Source organism: Pygoscelis adeliae, unplaced genomic scaffold (assembly GCF_000699105.1).
Source record: "Pygoscelis adeliae isolate BGI_AS28 unplaced genomic scaffold, ASM69910v1 Scaffold27, whole genome shotgun sequence".
NCBI lineage: Eukaryota > Metazoa > Chordata > Aves > Sphenisciformes > Spheniscidae > Pygoscelis > Pygoscelis adeliae.
The window spans coordinates 2,492,689-2,510,886 of NW_008825410.1; the positions used below are offsets into that span (position 1 = coordinate 2,492,689).

General features: G+C 40.1%; 1 protein-coding gene across 1 annotated transcript; it reads left to right on the plus strand.

The window, feature by feature from the left end:
* Positions 1 to 10: 10 nt before the first annotated feature.
* Positions 11 to 14,786, plus strand: LOC103922442 (1-aminocyclopropane-1-carboxylate synthase-like protein 1; the record flags this gene model as incomplete). Its single annotated transcript, XM_009330584.1, is given in 14 exon segments — positions 11 to 115; positions 1,616 to 1,686; positions 2,515 to 2,584; positions 2,905 to 2,971; positions 4,516 to 4,613; positions 5,291 to 5,368; positions 8,068 to 8,168; positions 10,465 to 10,551; positions 11,772 to 11,817; positions 12,368 to 12,509; positions 12,600 to 12,742; positions 12,903 to 13,056; positions 13,788 to 13,817; positions 13,820 to 14,786. Coding segments are annotated over 14 exon segments (1,320 nt in total), but the record flags the coding sequence as incomplete, so codon positions are not given.
* Positions 14,787 to 18,198: the final 3,412 nt, after the last annotated feature.

Consider the following 18,198-nt stretch of genomic DNA (forward strand, 5'->3'; position numbering starts at 1 on the left):
CGGGTGCTTTCCTCCGCCCGCAGCGGTGTCATCTGGCAACTGCCGTCTCTTCCAGGGCATCCTGAATTTGGGCACGAGTGAGAACAAGCTTTGCTTTGACTTAATAGAGGAGAGAGTAAGTGTTGCCGTCTTCTGGCTGATTGGGATTTAACCACCAGTTCATCTTCGACAACTTTGAAGCGTCCGGTTAACAATTTAGCACAGGCGAAGGAACGTATAGGGTGGGATACTGACGGTGCTGTGACCAACAGCTTTCACAAGGAAGCATACTTTATATATGTTTGTATACTTTATATGTTTCTATGTACTGCTCCAGTTGCACACTTGGAAATAATTTGCCAAGTGATAGTTACACTGAAAACTTGCTTCTGGTTGAAAACCAGAGTAGTTTTGGTTTTTGCTTGAACTTCTTTCACATTTGATTGAGCACGTACTCCAAACAGAACTGCGGAGTCTGTTCACAAACTACAAACTGCAAGAGTGTGTTCCTGTTTCAGCAGAAAATACTGCTTTGGAATGGTAGCTTTCAGGAAGAGGTGTATTTTCGGAGGGGAAAAGCATGGCCTGATGAGATGCTCACCTGTCTGATGGCAAAGCCAAAACTTTGACTGAAACTGCTCCATACGTGAAATTCAGACTTTGAGCAAAATTAAAGCTATGACCTAATCGTTATGCTGCTGTGCACCGCAGCAAGAGCCAGTCCCTGCAACGCAGCTGTGGAGAAATTCTTTAAAGGCGGTATTTTCCCCAAAGTTGTTAATCCTAGTTCATCTGCTGCAAAGCATGGTGTTCTGCCTTATGTGTTAGCAAAACGAAGACCTAGTTGCCAGGCCAGCTTCTGCAGCTTGCCAATTACCTCTTGCTTCTCCTTCCTAATTCCATGAGGTAATGAATTTGCACTCGTGCAACTGCTAGCGCATTTGCAACGCTTGTGATGGAGGGTCAGGCATAAACTCCATGTACACATTGGTTAGCTGATGAGTTGGCAGTGCTGGCAGCTGGAGAGAATTTTTTTCTTAGGAATAAACCAAAATCAATGCCACAATGAATATAGGACTGAGCCAGTTTTCGGGGGGCGGGGCAGGGCGGGGGAGGAGCGCACCTGCTTTGAGAGCAAGAAAGCCACTGCTGATAATGCAGCTGTTTTTCTTCTGTAACAGATGGGGTTGCTGTCACTTTTCTTCTGTTGGTTGAGAAGCTAGTCAAGGTTGACATGTGAATTAAAAGCTGATACCATAAATATTGCAAGCGTTGTTTGAGCTTTGATATCTCTCAGAAGTGGCTGCATAATCTCTTAGGTACAGCTGGGATGCTTTTCCTCAATGCCTTATTCAGGACTTGTTTTAATGTATGACAGAATAATCCAATAAATAATTCTTTCAATATTTTCTTCCTTCGTTTTGATGATGTTTTAATGTTGTTTTCTAATATCTTAAAACTAAAAAAGAGAAGTGCAAAGTATAAACATAATCGTAACTCATGAATTTTTATATTTTCCATTTCCTTAATGTTACTGAATAATTAAAAAAAAAAAAATCAAGTCTTACTCTGCTACAGCAGAACAGAAACTCCCAAGAACATTGTGTTGTACAGTATCTCTCTTTCATGTCACTAGCTCACAAGACCTGACATGAATTATCTGCAGCCCCATCTTTTCCAGTATTCTGATACGCAAGGTACTAGAAGGTAAGGAGTTCATCTTCCCATTTATCACATTGCTTGTTGTCAGTGCTGGTCACGGCTTGTGTGAAGCTGGGTGGGGTTTCATTCCTCTGGTAGGCCCAAAGGATAGGTGTGTTACTGTCGTCTACACGCTGGCAGGCTTTTGGGTTCCTTTGGGTGCAGGAGTTACTTTTCCGGATTTTTGTTCTGGTTTTCTCCCCACCCTCAGCGTGCCACAAAGACCCAGAATGCGAAAGGTCAAAGATCTGGGGACTTGTCGGCAAGCAAGAGAGCACGTATTGATGTGGTGAATCGTACCAATGTGGTGAATCGCTCCTGGAATGATTAATTCTAGGCTCGGTGAGGGATAAACTGAAACTCTGGGGGCTGTGAAGAGTAGAGGTGAAATACTGGCTCGCTGAAGATCGATAGGAACTCCACCATCGCCTTCACTCGGGCTGAAAGCCTGTCTTGACCTAAAGAATTATCATTGACTCAGGTTTCAGTGTTTCTGGTACCCAAATTCTTGCCCTTTCTCCAAAAACAGGTCCCACTCGGGCTCAAAGACGTGTTATTTTCTCATTTTTCTAGTGTACAGCAATAATCGTTGAGTCACAGTCACTGTTACTCAAGGTAACAGATGGCTTCTGTGTGCTTCTGTCTCACAAAATGTAGCACACTGGATATCTGAGGAAATTATATTATTTAATCAAAATCTTCAAGGCTTTCATAACAGAATGAATTGTGCATTTGTTCTATTTTTGGTAAGCTTCATTCTTCTGTGTGTATTTTGTGCTTTTTTCCCCCTGAGAAATATGGGATTGCATATTTGACTTTAATTCTGTATTTTAGCTTCAGAGAAGAAATTGCCAAATTTCTAACTGACTATGCCAGAGCTGCAAAAGCACTGAATCCGGACCATGTAAGCCAAGTGCCTTATCCTTGCATCTTACTTTTCTTAAACTGATAAAGATGAATAAATCTGAACACAAATGTCAGCAAGGTGCTACAGGAGGGATATATGCAAGATTTGCACAAGTCTTAGTAGTGTTAATTTTCCATTTGAAAAAGTGGGCAAGGTGTAACACTCAAGGACTAGTGTTATAGATGTAGTAGTGTGGCTTTTCACTCTTTTTTAATTTAAACTAGTGCTGATAGTTATGAATTTATGAATTTAAACAAGTGCTGATATTGCTGCTAAATATTTCGTTGCTAAATGAAAGTTTGTACTACTTCTTTCAGATAACTGTTATGAATGGCTGTTGTGCTGTTTTTGCTACTCTGTCAACCGTATTATGTGACCCTGGTGGTGAGTAAAAACTTGATTATTTTACTAAAAAAAACCCATTTGTTAGCAGTGCATATAATCGTATTGTGACTTCTGACAGCCTGCTGTTACTCCAACCGCCTGAGTGAAGCAAGGCGTGGTATTTCTTTGTCACTGGCAGAGTGTCTTTGAAATAATGCCTCTATTTCTAGAATGGTGGCAAATGTTTGAGGTATCAGCAGGCCCACTCGCTTTCTGGAATGCAATCTATGGTTTTTTAAGAGCATTAGAGGAAGAGGAGAAGGGTATGAAGAGAATGCAGTGTATTTTGAAAAGTTATGACAAAAAGAGGTGGGAACCGTGGTGGAAGCTGGAGGGAGCAGGCACACAGGGAGGGAGGTGTACTGGGTTGAAATCTGGGACCCAGGTAAGGAAAACACGTAGAAGGAATTTGGGACAGGGGAAAGGAGCTGCATCAAAAGAGGGATTCCCGGTCAGATAAGGGTGGTGGTGAGGAGGAAGCAGAGGTGGGAATGCAAAGCAGAAGGAGCGGAGTCCTGGGAAACAATCTGCTCACAGCAGAAGTAGGCAGTAGGAGGAAAAAGAGAGCTCGGCAAAGGAAAATGGTTTCCTCTCGTTTGGAATGAGGAGAGCAGCGTAGGCGTGCAGTACAGCAGAGAATGGGGAAATCCGCGAAGACCTGCCGGGGAAGGAAGGTGAGCAGGATGACTTACGTGGCCTCTGGTGCAGGAGGCTGTGCCGCCCCCATAGCACCCTGTTACTGGCACCAAAAGCCCTTGGGAGGATGGTGGAGTGATGTAGAGTAACGTGGTGCAATGACTTCAGCATATTGGTGGCAAAAGCGCCGTGAAACCAGTTAGTTTTGTTTAGCTTTAAATGATAGTTTACTGAAGGCTTCTTGTATCCGTGTCTTTTAGTATGTTCAGATTTCATTGTATTTGCACAGTTTTAACAGGAACTCTTCTGCTTGAACGCTGACAGGCTCCTTTTTACCCCTTCGTTAACGTAGGAAGCCCACTCCGCCCCCTCTGAAACCCTGTCACGCAGGGCTTTTGCAGTATCTCCAGGAGAACACCAGCCTGGGGCTACTTCACAGCAAAAAAAATCAGGAGGGAAACAAGTTCCACAGTGCTGTAGGCTCCCTGGCTGCAAGATAGCACCTTGGCAACCAGAAAGAAGTACTTGAGGTGTGCGGCAATTCCTGGTGAAAAAATGGTAGTAGCCGAGCATTAGCAAAACATTGAGCGCAGGATCATTATTTGTCATTGTTATTTAAATAAATAAATAAATAAAACAAGCAGTTGATCGGGTCCGTTCCCTTTTGCTGAAGATATATACGACTGTTGAATCTGCTATTGCAAATGCTAAGGAAGAATATTGGGAACGAATTTGGGTTGATTGACGTATGCCTAATTTTCAGTTTTGTTTAAATATTGGTTTAGGCCACAGTGAAGGCTTTGAGATTAAATCAGCTGCCAAATTCTTAGCTTGTCAGTTTAGTCGATTAGAATATAGCAAAATAGTTGCTCATGAGAAAAGTTCATTCCATTTTTTAATGTTTTTAGATGGATATCTTATTCCAGCTCCATACTATGGTGGTATAAACTCGAAAACATGGCTATATGGCGGAATACAGCCTGTTCACGTTCCCTTGTTCAGTGAGGTAAAGCTTTAGCTATTCACATACGTTAACAGACATTTCAGAGGGAACAATCAAAAAAACCTGAAAATGCAAACCGAGTCCAAGTGAAGAGCCGGGACCAGTCTAGCGCTTCTAGAGACAGCCTGTCTTTTTCTCAGACTGCAGCGTGATAGGAGGCTGGTGTCATCAGATGTGTAGGATTACATCCATTCCGTCAGACGCTGTTCTGCACTGACATGCTGAATTATAATTCATCAGCTCTAAGTCTGTCACTCCTACTATGAGTAAATTTGGTTTGCAAATTTTTCCCCTTAAGCACTGAAAGATGTATCTACCACATAAGTTTTGTAACACTGCTTCCCCCTTCGAAAGCTCAGTAATCTGTGAGGCAAGTCAGAGGAGGGTAGAATCTTTTATAAGACCAAATGATACAGTCAGAGGGGGGAAAAAAATTGATCTTTCAAGTACACAAGTTCTTCTGTAAGTCGCTGATAGTGTAGTCGTGGATAAGGGCAACGTCTAAAACCAACATAATTGAGTTTTATGGAAAAGGCTGATCTTAGTTTCAGATTCTTTTGTTTTATAAAAGCCAGTAGCAATTGTATTTTCACTAGGCAGGAGCGTTTCTTCACTATCTTCTTTTTTTATTTTTTCATATTTTTAATATTTTTTTATCGTTGATTTTTTTTGTTCTGTAGGTGACTGATGAAGAAAGTCACCCTTTCCAGTTAACAGCTGAAAAATTAGAAGATGCATTACAGAGAGCTAGAAAGCAGGTATCAATAACATTGATTTCTGATTTTCATGTTTTCCTTGTTATTTTGTAAGCAGCGTATGTTCTCAGCACCGAAGCATTTGTACAGTTTCATCTGTGCAGATTTTCAGTCTTGTGACGGAGGCGGGTCCAACTCTAGCAACAGGAGTCGAGTTGATTTTATAATCTGGGCACTATAACAAAACGCAGAGAAACTCCCTGACTCTATTTTATGAAGAACAGAACTTAACCTGCGTTTCAAGACCAAGTTTCTTTCTCTGTAGATTTTAATGGAATTCAAAGTGTTGTAAGCAAGCTATTGTTCTGAGCCTCAGAAGAGAGAATATCCGACTGTAACGACCCACTTAGTTAATTAAAGAAACATGTCTAACGTGGTTTTGAAGAGGGTTCTTCTGAGTTCCAGCTAACAAGGAATTGCTAGCAAACAAAAAATAACAAATGCAATTTTTCCAGAGTTTAGGAAACTTCATTAGTTCAAAATACTTAGCATGTTCAGTGATTTTATTCTGATCAGGACTGCATAAATGATGATATTCTTGCTTGTCACATACAATTTTTTTTTTTTCTTCACATTCCTATCTGTCTTTGGAACTGCTTGCCTTCCCTGTGGAAATGTTTGGTTTTGTGAGTGTCCACAAAATAGTGCTCACCAGTATTTCAGGCTAAAATGTTTCCTCTTCCTATTGTCTTGACACTCATAATCCACTCACTTCATGGAAAATTATAAATGCACTTAACCTTAACTGTTTGTGCTCATCCTTGAAAAGATCCAGCGGAGGAAGCACAGGCTGAATAGTAAAACATTTTACCAAAGATGTGGTGATGATGGTAGTGATGTTTCAAAACATCGAGATGGACTTCGTGTGTCCTCTTCCAGGGTAGAAAATGAGGTTTAACAATAGATAAAGCATATAGTTACAAGGAAGGTCACTTACAAAGGTCAGTTATAAGTAAGGTCACATATAAAAAGTGGGTACTTTGGATACACGCAAGTCTGTGCGTAACATTTTTTTATAGATACGTTGATGCTATCCTAGTTAGCTAATTGCTTGGTCAGCATGGTGCCTATGTTTAGACACCATCTGTATGTCTGTGTCATCTGTCTGTGCCTTTGCCAGCCGGTGTGAGCCCGAGCATTCAGACATTTATCACTTGATCCTAGCAGAGGGAGGCAGCTAGCATCCCTGCAGTGTTACTGTGGCTGCCAGGACACGAACTGGCTGGACAAGGTGCTGGATCACAGGCCAGGTTAACTCTTTACAGATTGTGTTTGTCATCCTTTTAGAGCTGCAACTGTTCTCGCGAATAATATTAGAAACATCTGCTTTGGATGCATGTAATATCATAAATAGCTGGAGGACCTAGACTAGAACAGCAATTGAGAAACTGCCATTCCACAGCAGCTGTTCCTATGAACAATAATGCCTCACTCAGCATCTTCTGCTTAATACACGTCGGATGTACTAACACACTAAATATGCTATTGTGCAAGGACAACTTGTGAAACAGCTGTTTATGCTTAGTATTTACAACTTACCTTGTTTTCAGATAATTTCTCCCTGGAAACAAAGGCAATACACTGAAAGTTCATTTTGTGTGAAGTTCTTGTTCACAGTACCCATTAACGCTCAAACAAATTGCACGTGGCAGGGAAAGCAAATATCAGGGCTTCCTCATCATTGAATTTTATTTCCTGGAGTTCCTTGGGAGTTGGTCTTTGCAAATAATCTCCTTTGGAGGAGGCTTGGGTGGAGTGAGAATTTGCAGTGGGCGAGGTTTTCTGAAAACTAAAAATGCGGAAACAAAAAATAATAATTTAATTTCAAGTTTATCCCAAACATGAAGTAATAAGGCAACTCCTCATGTTGATATGTTTAAAGTCTTGAAAGTTCCTGCTGTAGTCATTGCACTGTTTGATTGTGTACAATAAAAATGTATTTATGTAACATAAGCTGCATAGAGCTTATGTTAATGTACATTAAGGATTTTTTTAGCAAATAGAAACTAGATGATTTTCTGAAAAATACCTGTAGAGTGGTGATGTTTGTACTTGTAATCTAATTTTTGACCATGTGGGACTCTTTTTATTACACAGTAGAATATTTAGCTTCTGTGGAGAGAGAATTTCCGTAACAGAAATTCTGCACTGTTGATAAATATAATTAAAAAGTAATTATTTGCCCAAGACCTCTGGGCATCTCATAGAACACCAAGTAATTCAATTTTCAGTCTTCTGCAGATTCCATTACTTGTTTAAAGAAAAAAGCAACACTGAAAAAATTATTACTTGGCAGGTTATTAGAAGTCAAAGTCCAATTTCTGTTCAGCTTTCTCATGTTTATCAACAGTAACTTTGCTCAGTCCTGGGAAATTATTTTGGAAGTGTGCCTGTAGAACCAGTATTAATCCCTACAACACCATAATCTTGCCTGTTGTTATCAATGGGTGTTTCAAATGAGTGCTAACCTGATTTTCATTTACTAATGAACTATTTAGTATGGTTTTTGTGGTGGTATTGGATAAATTATGAAACAAGGGCGGTAGCTGGAACCTTAGTCTGAGTAGTAATTATAGTATGTAATTAAATACTTTTCAAAAGCTGCTTTTCGCTGAAGCATTCACAAACTTCCTCGCTGCATCCTCGCTAGTCATTGGTTTGACGTTGTTTGTGCCTCCGACTACCAGCTTTTCTTTTTCCAGGGCATCCGAGTCAGAGCATTAATCCTGATCAACCCCCACAATCCATTAGGGGACATTTACCCAGCACAGTTACTGAAAGAATGTCTAGAGTTTGCGCACAGGTTTGAGCCCTAGAACTGTTTGTTTGGTGTTTCATTTTCCGTGAATGCAATATAGCAGTGATGAAAAATCACCCCTGGTGGTCGCCTGTTCTTTGCTTGTACATGTTCAGAGGAGGTGGTGGGCAGGGCGCTGATGATGTTTCTTGTGTTACTATCCTATTTACTTGGCCTTCCTGGGAACACTAGAATAAATTGCTTAAACTGGGACCCAACAATGTCTTTCTGAATGAAATACTGTTGGGATTTTTTTTTTCTTTTATGTGTGGTTTAAACTTATAAAGCTTTTTATTTGGCTAACAAAGTTTCTATATTAAACTGCTTTGATGCACGGCTCAGAAAAATGACAACAGGTGATGATCAGTCTTTAGCAGTAGTAGTAAACATGGCCAGCACCGTCATTTGAAACATTGTCAAAAAAAGAAAATCTTAACATTTGATATTGGGGGAAAGTAATTGAACTGGCAAGGAGTAAGTCAACAGTCTGAAGTTTTGTAGCATCTTTTATACCTACTTAGCTCGAGATGTGCAAGCAATTCACTTCCCATCAGAGGAAGGTGCTTCTGAAATGTCTCATCCCCATTCCACTTCTTTTATCCCTAACCAGCTCAGAGTTCATGTTCTAAGCTCTAACAGTCTCCTGAATCCCTTGAGTACTGATGGAGAAAAATCATTTCCTTTTGAAAAGCATTTATATATTTTTAGGAAAAGATATATTCCTTTATTATTTCAGTGAGCTTCTGCCAAAGAATGACCGCAAAATCCTGTACACACTTTGAAGCTAACAATACTTAGTTTCTGACAATCTGAAATAGAGTAGGTTGGTATTAGTTGTTCATTAATTACCAAAGATTACTGGGGATAACACAACATTCCTGCATTTTTGGCATGATTTTCTTTTCATGGAAACAGCAGAGGAGGTTGGTAGATGTCGTGGTTTAACCTCAGTCGGCAACTGAGCACCACGCAGCCGCTCGCTCACTGCCCCCCACCCCGCGGTGGGATGGGGGAGAGAATTGGAAGAGCACAAGTGAGGAAAACTTGTGGGTTGAGATAAAAACGGTTTAATAATTGAAATAAAATAATAATAATAATAATGTAATAATAATAATGATAATACACAAAGCAAGTGATGCACAGTACAATTGCTCACCACCCGCCAACTGATGCCCAGCCAGTCCCCGAGCAGTGGCCCCCCCCGGCCAGCTTTCTCCCAGTTTACGTACTGAGCATGACGTCACATGGTATGGAATGTCCCTTTGGCCAGTTTGGCTGTGCCCCCTCCCAGCTTCTTGTGCACCTCCAGCCTTCTCAGTCGGTAGAGCACGGGAAGCTGAAAAGTCCTTGACTAGTGTAAGCACTACCTAGCAACAACTAAAACATCGGTGCGTTATCAACTTTGTTCTCATCCTAAATCCAAAACACAGCACTGTACCAGCTACTAGGAAGGAAATTAACTCTATCCCTGCCAAAACCAGGACAGTAGAATTCAATGCGCTACTTCCAGTTACCAAGTTTTTAAAAAGGCAAATGTATCTTTTCTCAGCATGCCCCATGGATTTCAGGATGCAACCAACTTAAGCTGGTACTAAAATAACGTTAGAGGTTAAGGATTAGAAACAATAGTTTTATTTTTAATGTAAAAACTGTCCTGAAACCAAACTTCCTTTTTAAAAAAATTATAGAACTCAACGATCAAATTAAATGAGGTTTACTTAGAAGAGGACACCTGCACTACTTGGGTGTTTAAAACCGTTCTGCAATTTTTTCAGTATTTATAAATATGTGCATGGCTTGTTGGTATCAAGTATGATAACATGGCTTACTGTTTACTGTGGCTTTCACAGCGAGAGTGTATTAGAGAGTTATATCTTAAGTGCATGGCAAGTCTTTTTTAAAATCTAACACCACCTGCATTTGACTTCGAGGCTCACTGGAGAAATCTTGCAGGGTAAAGCAGTTTATAATATACCACTGTGTTCATTTTAAATAAGAGTTGGGTGGGACCTTACATATTCCAGAGAACCATTGGATTGAGCATGCAGTTGGATTTTGTTTCAGATATATGGAATGTTATTGCTGCTGCGAAATACAGAATGTGTATAAATAGAAGATGGTGATGCACAAGTGCTCACAGTACACCTTGTGACCTCTTTGGGTAAGGTTTGTAGGGGGAATACAATAGCAAGTAGGCATGCTTATGGATACTTTGCTATGGCGGTAGTTGGGATTATACATATATATATGCGAAGAAATTTCTTTTAAATATGTTAATATGACTCTATTTTTCTATACATAGATATGAATTGCATGTAATAATGGATGAAATATACATGCTGTCTGTTTATGATGATACCACCTTCACCAGTGTTCTTAGCTTAGATTGGTAAGTGTGATTTCTTAGGAGGGATTAGAACATATTTAATCCCAAATAGAACCCATACCATTTTTTTCAAACTTCTGGTTAGCTAGTATAACTGGTACAGTTCAAATGAACTCATATCCAAGTCTTCGCAACTATGAGACTAGTTAATACATGAGATCTTCTTCATAGATGGCTTTAAATGGCAGATCTCTTGCTTCCAGCCAATGTGTATGATGATACAGTAATAACAATAAAAATTGACAGAGCCCTTAATCATTTTGCCACCGCTTTTCTTCGTTGTTCCCTGTTACACAGCCTGAGCAAGGCTCTCACTGTAATGGTAATGAAGTTGCCTAAGGTTGTGCAAGTTACCTGCTATAATGAGTCTCCTTCCTGACTAGTATGCTGTTGGGCTCTTAGTTTCCTAACAGGTGACGAAAAGAATAAATGATTCAAGAATATTTAAACCTATTGGTATCTGACTAATAAAACTTCTTTCCCCAAAAGTATGTGATTGTCTTTGTATAACTGCATAAATTTCATACCAATGGGAAATTTCCAAGTCCATGCAAGTACAACCAAGCTCAGTGAGTGGCTGGGTATTGCCTCACCCATACGAGATCATGAACCATAAATGAAGCCTAAAAGAATACTTTTGTTATTGTGAAAGTTCACCCAGCTCCATTAGGCTGAAGAAGGAAATTTCCAGCCTTGGCCCTACCTACACGAAGTTACACAAAGGAGAAGAAATCATCATCTGCAGTGATATGCTGAGGTGTATTTTGCTTAGTTGCACCTCACTGTGTACATGCATGCCCTAAAATGTTCACTTCTCCCTTCCCTAGCCTGAACTACAGCACAGTTGAGCAAACAATTTTTCTCCATCAAGTACAAGAGCAGTTGTGCATCACTTATGGAAATACTGCTTTTGTTTTAATATGGGCGTGATCACTAACTATGCAGTGGGAATCTGGGATTTTAACTGGACCATTACATCTTAGTGCAGATTCTTTCTGTGTTTTTTTTCCTGCAAATCAGTGCCTCAGCACACACTTGGGAGATCAGTGTCGCAGGATAATCTTTTGTTAAAAGATCTCCGAAAAAATGTCGTGTCACTTGAAAGGATTATATACCAATTTTACTAAAAAATTACTACAATTTTACAAATTTAAACATTTTTGTAACCTGCGTAACTTGTTCCTCTATAGCAACAGTTCTTGTCTTCCTCTTTTCTCATTCAGTTTACCAGATCCAGAACGGACACATTTTATGTGGGGTTTTAGCAAGGTAGGTCAAAATACAATGTTTGTGTTTTAATTTAAGATATTTCTCCACAAAAATTCGTTGGGCTATTCTGACATAATTTGTGTTACAGGTGCCAAACTGAGTTTCTCTTTGTTTATTAATTTGTTTTCTTCTTTGGTAGTGTAAAATTTGTGGGATCTACTTAGCAGCAACAGTTAATGCATATGTATTAAAGGCATTGAAACATATAAGCACATTTCAGATTTGTAGCATTTTGCCTTTTCTTCTCTTGGAGGGAACAGTAAACTGATGACTGCTTGGAAACGATAGTGGGGTATAATGGGAACAGCCCAAGGGTATGAGCCAAGCATATAAAGCAACCCTGTTAAAGCCACTGACCCCCCTGCCCCAGGGTTGTTTAGAAGTTGCTGGCTGGTTTTTATCACACTAGGGACTCCATCTGGCAACGCTGAGAATTTTCTCCAGAAGGTTTTTTTTCCTGTGCATCACAATGACTCTAGTCTTGGTGGCTTGACAAAGCACAAACATAACGTAAAAATTGCACCTCTCTCTCTTCTTTTTGTCCTCCAAGGATTTTGGTATGAGTGGTATCAGAGTTGCAGTATTGTACACCAGAAATCATGAAATTCAGAAAGCTGTGAATCAACTGGCTGTCTTCCATAGCTGTCCTGGACCTGTTCAGCATGTTCTCAGTCAGTTCCTTAGGGACAGAGGTTAGCCACACTAGAAATGTTTCCATTGAACTCTTATTTTTCCATTGCAGGTGGAAATAAAACAGAATTATATTTTTCTTGCTTTGATAGATTGGTTGGATAACGTGTTTTTTCCCACCAACAAAAAGCGACTTAAAGAAGCACAGAATATTCTTGTGGATGGGCTTGCAGATGTTGGAATACCTGTGCTCAAAAGTTCAGGAGGACTCTATGTGTGGGCAGACTTCAGAAAAGTATGTAAGAAGTTAGAAAAGGGGTGGGAATGTGAAAGTTGGAAATGTAAAAATTACTTGTGCATGTTGTTACACACTTTAGTATCAGGTCCTGGAAAATAGTTTCAATGAATTCATGCACTTGTTCAACTTTTAATAAAAAATTATTTTCTTCTTTTAGTTCTTAAGATCACAGACATTTGAAGCCGAACTTGAATTATGGCAGAAGTTCCTTGATAAAAAACTCCTGATTAGTCCTGGAAAAGCTTTTTATTGTTACGAACCTGGATGGTTTAGACTGGTTTTCTCGGATTCTGTAGATAAGATTTACTTGTGTAAGTGGGTTTTACTTCTAATATGGCAGGTAGTAGCACACAAGTTTTAAGAAACGTTAACATTATAAATAATGAGTTCAAACTTAATTAGTCTCTCTCAGCTTGTGAGGGGCATTTTTAGAGTTCATATGAACTGAGAAATACTAGATTGGCCCAGAGCATCAGTTACAAAGCACTTAGCTGGATTATGTTAAACCTCTAAAGCTTTCAGAATTTAATTTTTAAATTTATTTTTACTCTATCAGAAGTAAGGAATCAAATTTTATGTGAAAGGATTTTTACTCTTTCAAATTATGCTTTATAACGTGTGGGAATTCCCCACCATCCCTCATTTTTATGTGGCTCATGTTGGATATGAAAAAGGTATCCATCTCCTGTGCTGTCAAATACTTACTTAACCTTGAATGAATGCTTTATATCGTTGCCAAAGGGGACATCTGTGAAGTAATGGGAGCATATAGAGTCAGAGAAAAATGTAGATTGAAAGAGAACTCTCGGGTCATCCAGTACAACTTCCTGCTCAAGGCAGGGCCAGTCTCTTAAGTCGGAGAGCAGGTTGCTCTTGTTCAGCTGAGGCAGGTTGGCCTTGTTCAGTCAAGTTTTGAGACTGTCTAAAGATGGAGATTACGCAACCTCCCCGAGGAACCCATTTCAGTGTTTAATCACTCTCGTGGTGAATTTTTTTTTCCATACGTCCAGTCAGTATTTCCCTCTGTATTTCCTTTCTACAGGTATTCAGAGACTTGAGCAAATGTTATACAGTCACCAGGCGCAAACAACACATCTTCCTCTGCAGACGCTGTATGCAATCCAGAAAATGATTCTTCAGGCAAACCTTCAAGTACACCAGGAGAAGATGTCTCCCAGCTAAAAAATATACCTGTTTATTAAAATCATATATGCATTTAATAATAGTTTAGCATGCTTATGTTTACTAAAGGTGTGTGTGACTTCAGTATTTTTGGCTGTAACCTTGCATAACACTCTCACTTCCCTGTGACCTGGCATGAATCTTGCAAGTGGACTTGCTAAAGCTGAATTTTAAGGAATATGGACCTCCTGGATATTGTGAAATTAGCCCCTGTGAAGCACAGGACTTCGTTTTACTCCATTTCAAGTGTGCTATGTGTCTGTAAAATCAGTGAGTCTTAATCTATACTTCCACAGTTGTTGAATTTTGAAATTTTGAAAACACTGGTAAAATGGTTGTGCATATTACTATATACTATGGACTGTATATTTTAATCAGATTACTGAAAGTACTGAATCAGGTGATATTCAAATTTTGCTAACCTTTTGTAGCTGGCAAAATGTTTGTGTATATTCACGAGATTTCTCTAAACATATACCTCTCAAACATTTTATACACCCTTCTGTATATGCATGCTAAGTGAGTACTTTCTGAGAAAGCATTTAGATTTTTGGCTTCTGGGCTGCCTTTCAGATTATGTCTGTGTGCCTGTATTCATTGGATAGTGTTTTCATACACTAACTATAAAAAACCCTTGAAGGTCTGTAATGTATACTCATTTGACAGAGTTGCATGGGGACTTTTTTGCTTTGTTTTTGATTTGTTGGGGGTTTTTTTTAAGTATTTGCAGAGTTAATTCACCGTTTGCTCCATTATTTAGGTTTGGTGAGAGAAAACCAGAATTGCAAAATTAACAGACTGCTGCTGTAGAGGCTCAGTAGGAGGATTGCCTCACCGTGGATCCCTAATAAACTTGGGATTTGTGCTCCTGATAGTAACGTGGCCTGTGACCTGTTTTTCATGGCATTTACGCTTGGCAACCTTACATTGTCCAGGCTGATAACATAAAGATAATCTGCCATACAGCAATTTTTAATGCTCATAGAATCATGTAATAGTTGAGGCTGGAAGGCACCTGTGGAGATCATGTAGTCCAACGCCCCTGCATGGAGCAGTGTCAGCCAGAGCAGGTTGACCACGACTGGGTCCGGTTGGGTTTTGAGTATCTCCAAGGATGGAGACTCCACAGCCTCTCTCAGCAGCTTGTTCCAGAGTTTGACCACTCTTTTTTACTAGAAAGTTTTTCTTATGTTTAAACATAATTTCCTTTTCTCATTTTGTGCCCATTGTCTCTTGTCCTGTCACTGGATACCCAGAAGAGCCTGGCTCCGTCGTCCTTACGCTCTTGTCCAGTATTTATACACACTGATAAGATCCTCCCTGAGCCTTCTCTATTCCAGGCTGAACAGTCCCAGCTCTCACCCTCTCCTTGTATTTCAGATGCTCCAGTCCCTTAATCATTGCTGAGGCCCTTCGCTGGACTTGTTCCAGTATGTCCATGTCTGTCTTGTACTGGAGAGCCCAGAACGCTGGGCCCAGCACTCCAGATGTGTCACACTAGTGCTGTGTAGAGAGGCCTGCGGTGGTTAACACACTCATCTGATCTTGACAGGGAGCGAAGAGTGAAACTGCACCAACAGCAAGAAAAGCTGATGAATAAGCTTTTCAGGCCTGCAATAACAATGGTTGGTAATAAAACACTATGGAAGACCTTCACAAAACTTGCTCACTGCACTTGGCAGATGAAATTTACTGTAGGTAAAAGGAAAGGAAAAGCAACATGATAGGGTCTAGTGATCATTACTCTTCAGTAATGATCCCCCATGAAACACCAGCTTGTTGTTAAGAGGAATTTGAGTGTTAGAAATTATTAGAGAAGAAATAGAAAAGACTTCAGAAAGTATTCTATCATTATAAAAAAATCCATGGTGTTCCTACATGTGTACTGTTGAAGGTTACATGCAATTTAGGTCCCCTTGCATCAAAAAGGATACAGCAGAACTGAGAAAGTCAGTTCAGTCTACTGAGGAGTCCTGAACATGCACCTTTGAAATGTAACAGTGTTTCAGGAAGCAATATGGTGATTGCCAGGGTCTTAATACCCTTCCCCAAGGCATTAGAAGCGGGGATTTGGAAGTGGGCTACTATGCAGAGTTTAGGTTGCCCCAATGCATCTGTTCTTATGTTAATCTGAGACTCTGCTTCTGAGCGTTGGGGAAAGAGATAATGTAGAGATTTGTAACAGAAAAGTGAGGGTTGCTGTGGGTGGCAGCATGTGTGCCAGCACCAGCAGAAACAGCGGAACGAGAGTGAAAGGTATGGTCTGCATTGATAATGATGGACGCCGCTCCCAGTCAGTCAGAGCAAGGAGTGGGGCAAGCCCAGGTGGTCGGCATGCTGACAAGACCATAGCACAGACGGCTCCTCAACAGAGGGCCCTGTGCTTACAAGAGGAGATGGCAACAAGCCAGCATATCACACGCGCCATTCCTTTATGGCATTAATGTGAGTGTGTAAAACCAATTTGTTAAAAGATTTGTTAAATAGATTTTTCTCCAGATCTGGCATGGGGTTTTGTTACGCTAATTTTCTACAGGAAACATTGTTACTTGTTTCTACCTCGAAGTACTGCAGTGAGTTGGTCAAAAGTATTGTTGGTCACTAAAAGCTGTGGTGAACTTGTCAGTTCCTTTTCTGATGGTCTCAACTTATTCAGGGTGAGCTGTAGGTCGTTACAAACAGGTTAAGCTTGACTGAAAGCCTATGGAGGAAGAACATTGCAATAAACGTTCTTGTCATTATCCCACAGTACTTGTTTCTATTTATAGCCTTATATAGATATGTTAAGTTTCAACATACCATTTCCACTTACCTCACCAAGGGAGCAATTAAGCCAGTCAGGCTCTGCAAACTCTGCAGGTATGAAGCAGTTGCTTTTGGTTTTGTTTTGGCCAACAATAAATGCAGCATCTACTTCCATTTCCTCAAGAGTTTGCGATCAGCTTCTCATGAAGAAGAAAGGGGGACAAATCTTTTATCTTGCCTAGCAGCGGTCTATTACTAAGCAGTTTAGAAACAAAGATCCAAGAGTGAAACAGAAGTTATTGGGATCAGCACCATTAAAAACTATTGATCCTCCTGACACAAAACGCTTGATTTCTCTCACACACCGTGCGACCGTCCCACTCTTGGCTGTATGCAAAAGATGAACATAGGTAAGTTTTTCAATAAGCTTTACTATCTGATATTTGCTTATAACCTTTGCTGATGTTCTGTTGAATGTGTATTTAATTTTCAAATGCTTACGCCATGACTACTTTGTGCAGTCAGACTTTACAGGTAGCTTATGCATCCAGCATTGAACTGATGGGTGCACAGAGACCACCAAGATCTCACACATAAAGGCCTTGTTTCTTGAGAAATATTGACAAAGCTTTCCCTTGGCCATTCATTATGCTGTCTTCGGACGATTCTCATTTTGAAGTTAACAGTCACTAATTGTTTTGTGGCATTTTGGAAGGTGAGAAATATGTGGAAAAAACCACTCGGCGCATAACGACGATCAGTCAGACAGAAGATGAGTCAGCAAGATCCTGGCGGAAGAAGCACCTCAGCAAAAGACCAAAAAGGGAAGATCTCCTGACATTCTACTTACGTATGCAGGATGCAAAAAACCCCCATTCCTCTCTAAACAAGCAAAACGACATTTTCACTCTGCCATGTCCTGACTCCTTGAGGAGAGGTAACTGAAAAATTCCATATGCGGATTCCTGTAATTTGGGAAATACATACTCTCGAGAAAGGCATGCTGATTAACAGGACAGGATATCTTTGCTTTAATTCTTAATGGCCTACTGAAATCTAGGTTTGAGAGAGAAGAGGTTCCCAAATCCTGCTTACATATTTCAGATCCATTGCCACAAGCAGCCTTACAGTGTGATTTTTATCAAATGTGATCTTATCAGAAAAAAAGGGATCATTGGTTGTATAGGATACTACATACAAAAGGATTATCAGAATTTGACCTTCTGAAGACAAAAATAAACATTCCTACTGATGCCCCCTAGATAAAGATTTGTGTTAAGAAAAAAAATGGTGTGTCTGTGTTTTGAACTTGGATCAGTTAACAGAGCCGGTTTACAGCAAGGCACATTACACTGACAAAGGCAGAGAGGTGATGATCTTCAGGAAAGAAGTGGATACAAGGACCATAAACACAGATTGCGTAGGAGGGCAGCAGGAACTTCTGAAAGTGGCTTTGCCCCTAAAGAAAACCCAAAGTGCTTCCTGGGAAAAGAGGAACACTCCTGCTGTGTTCTCTCTAAATGAAA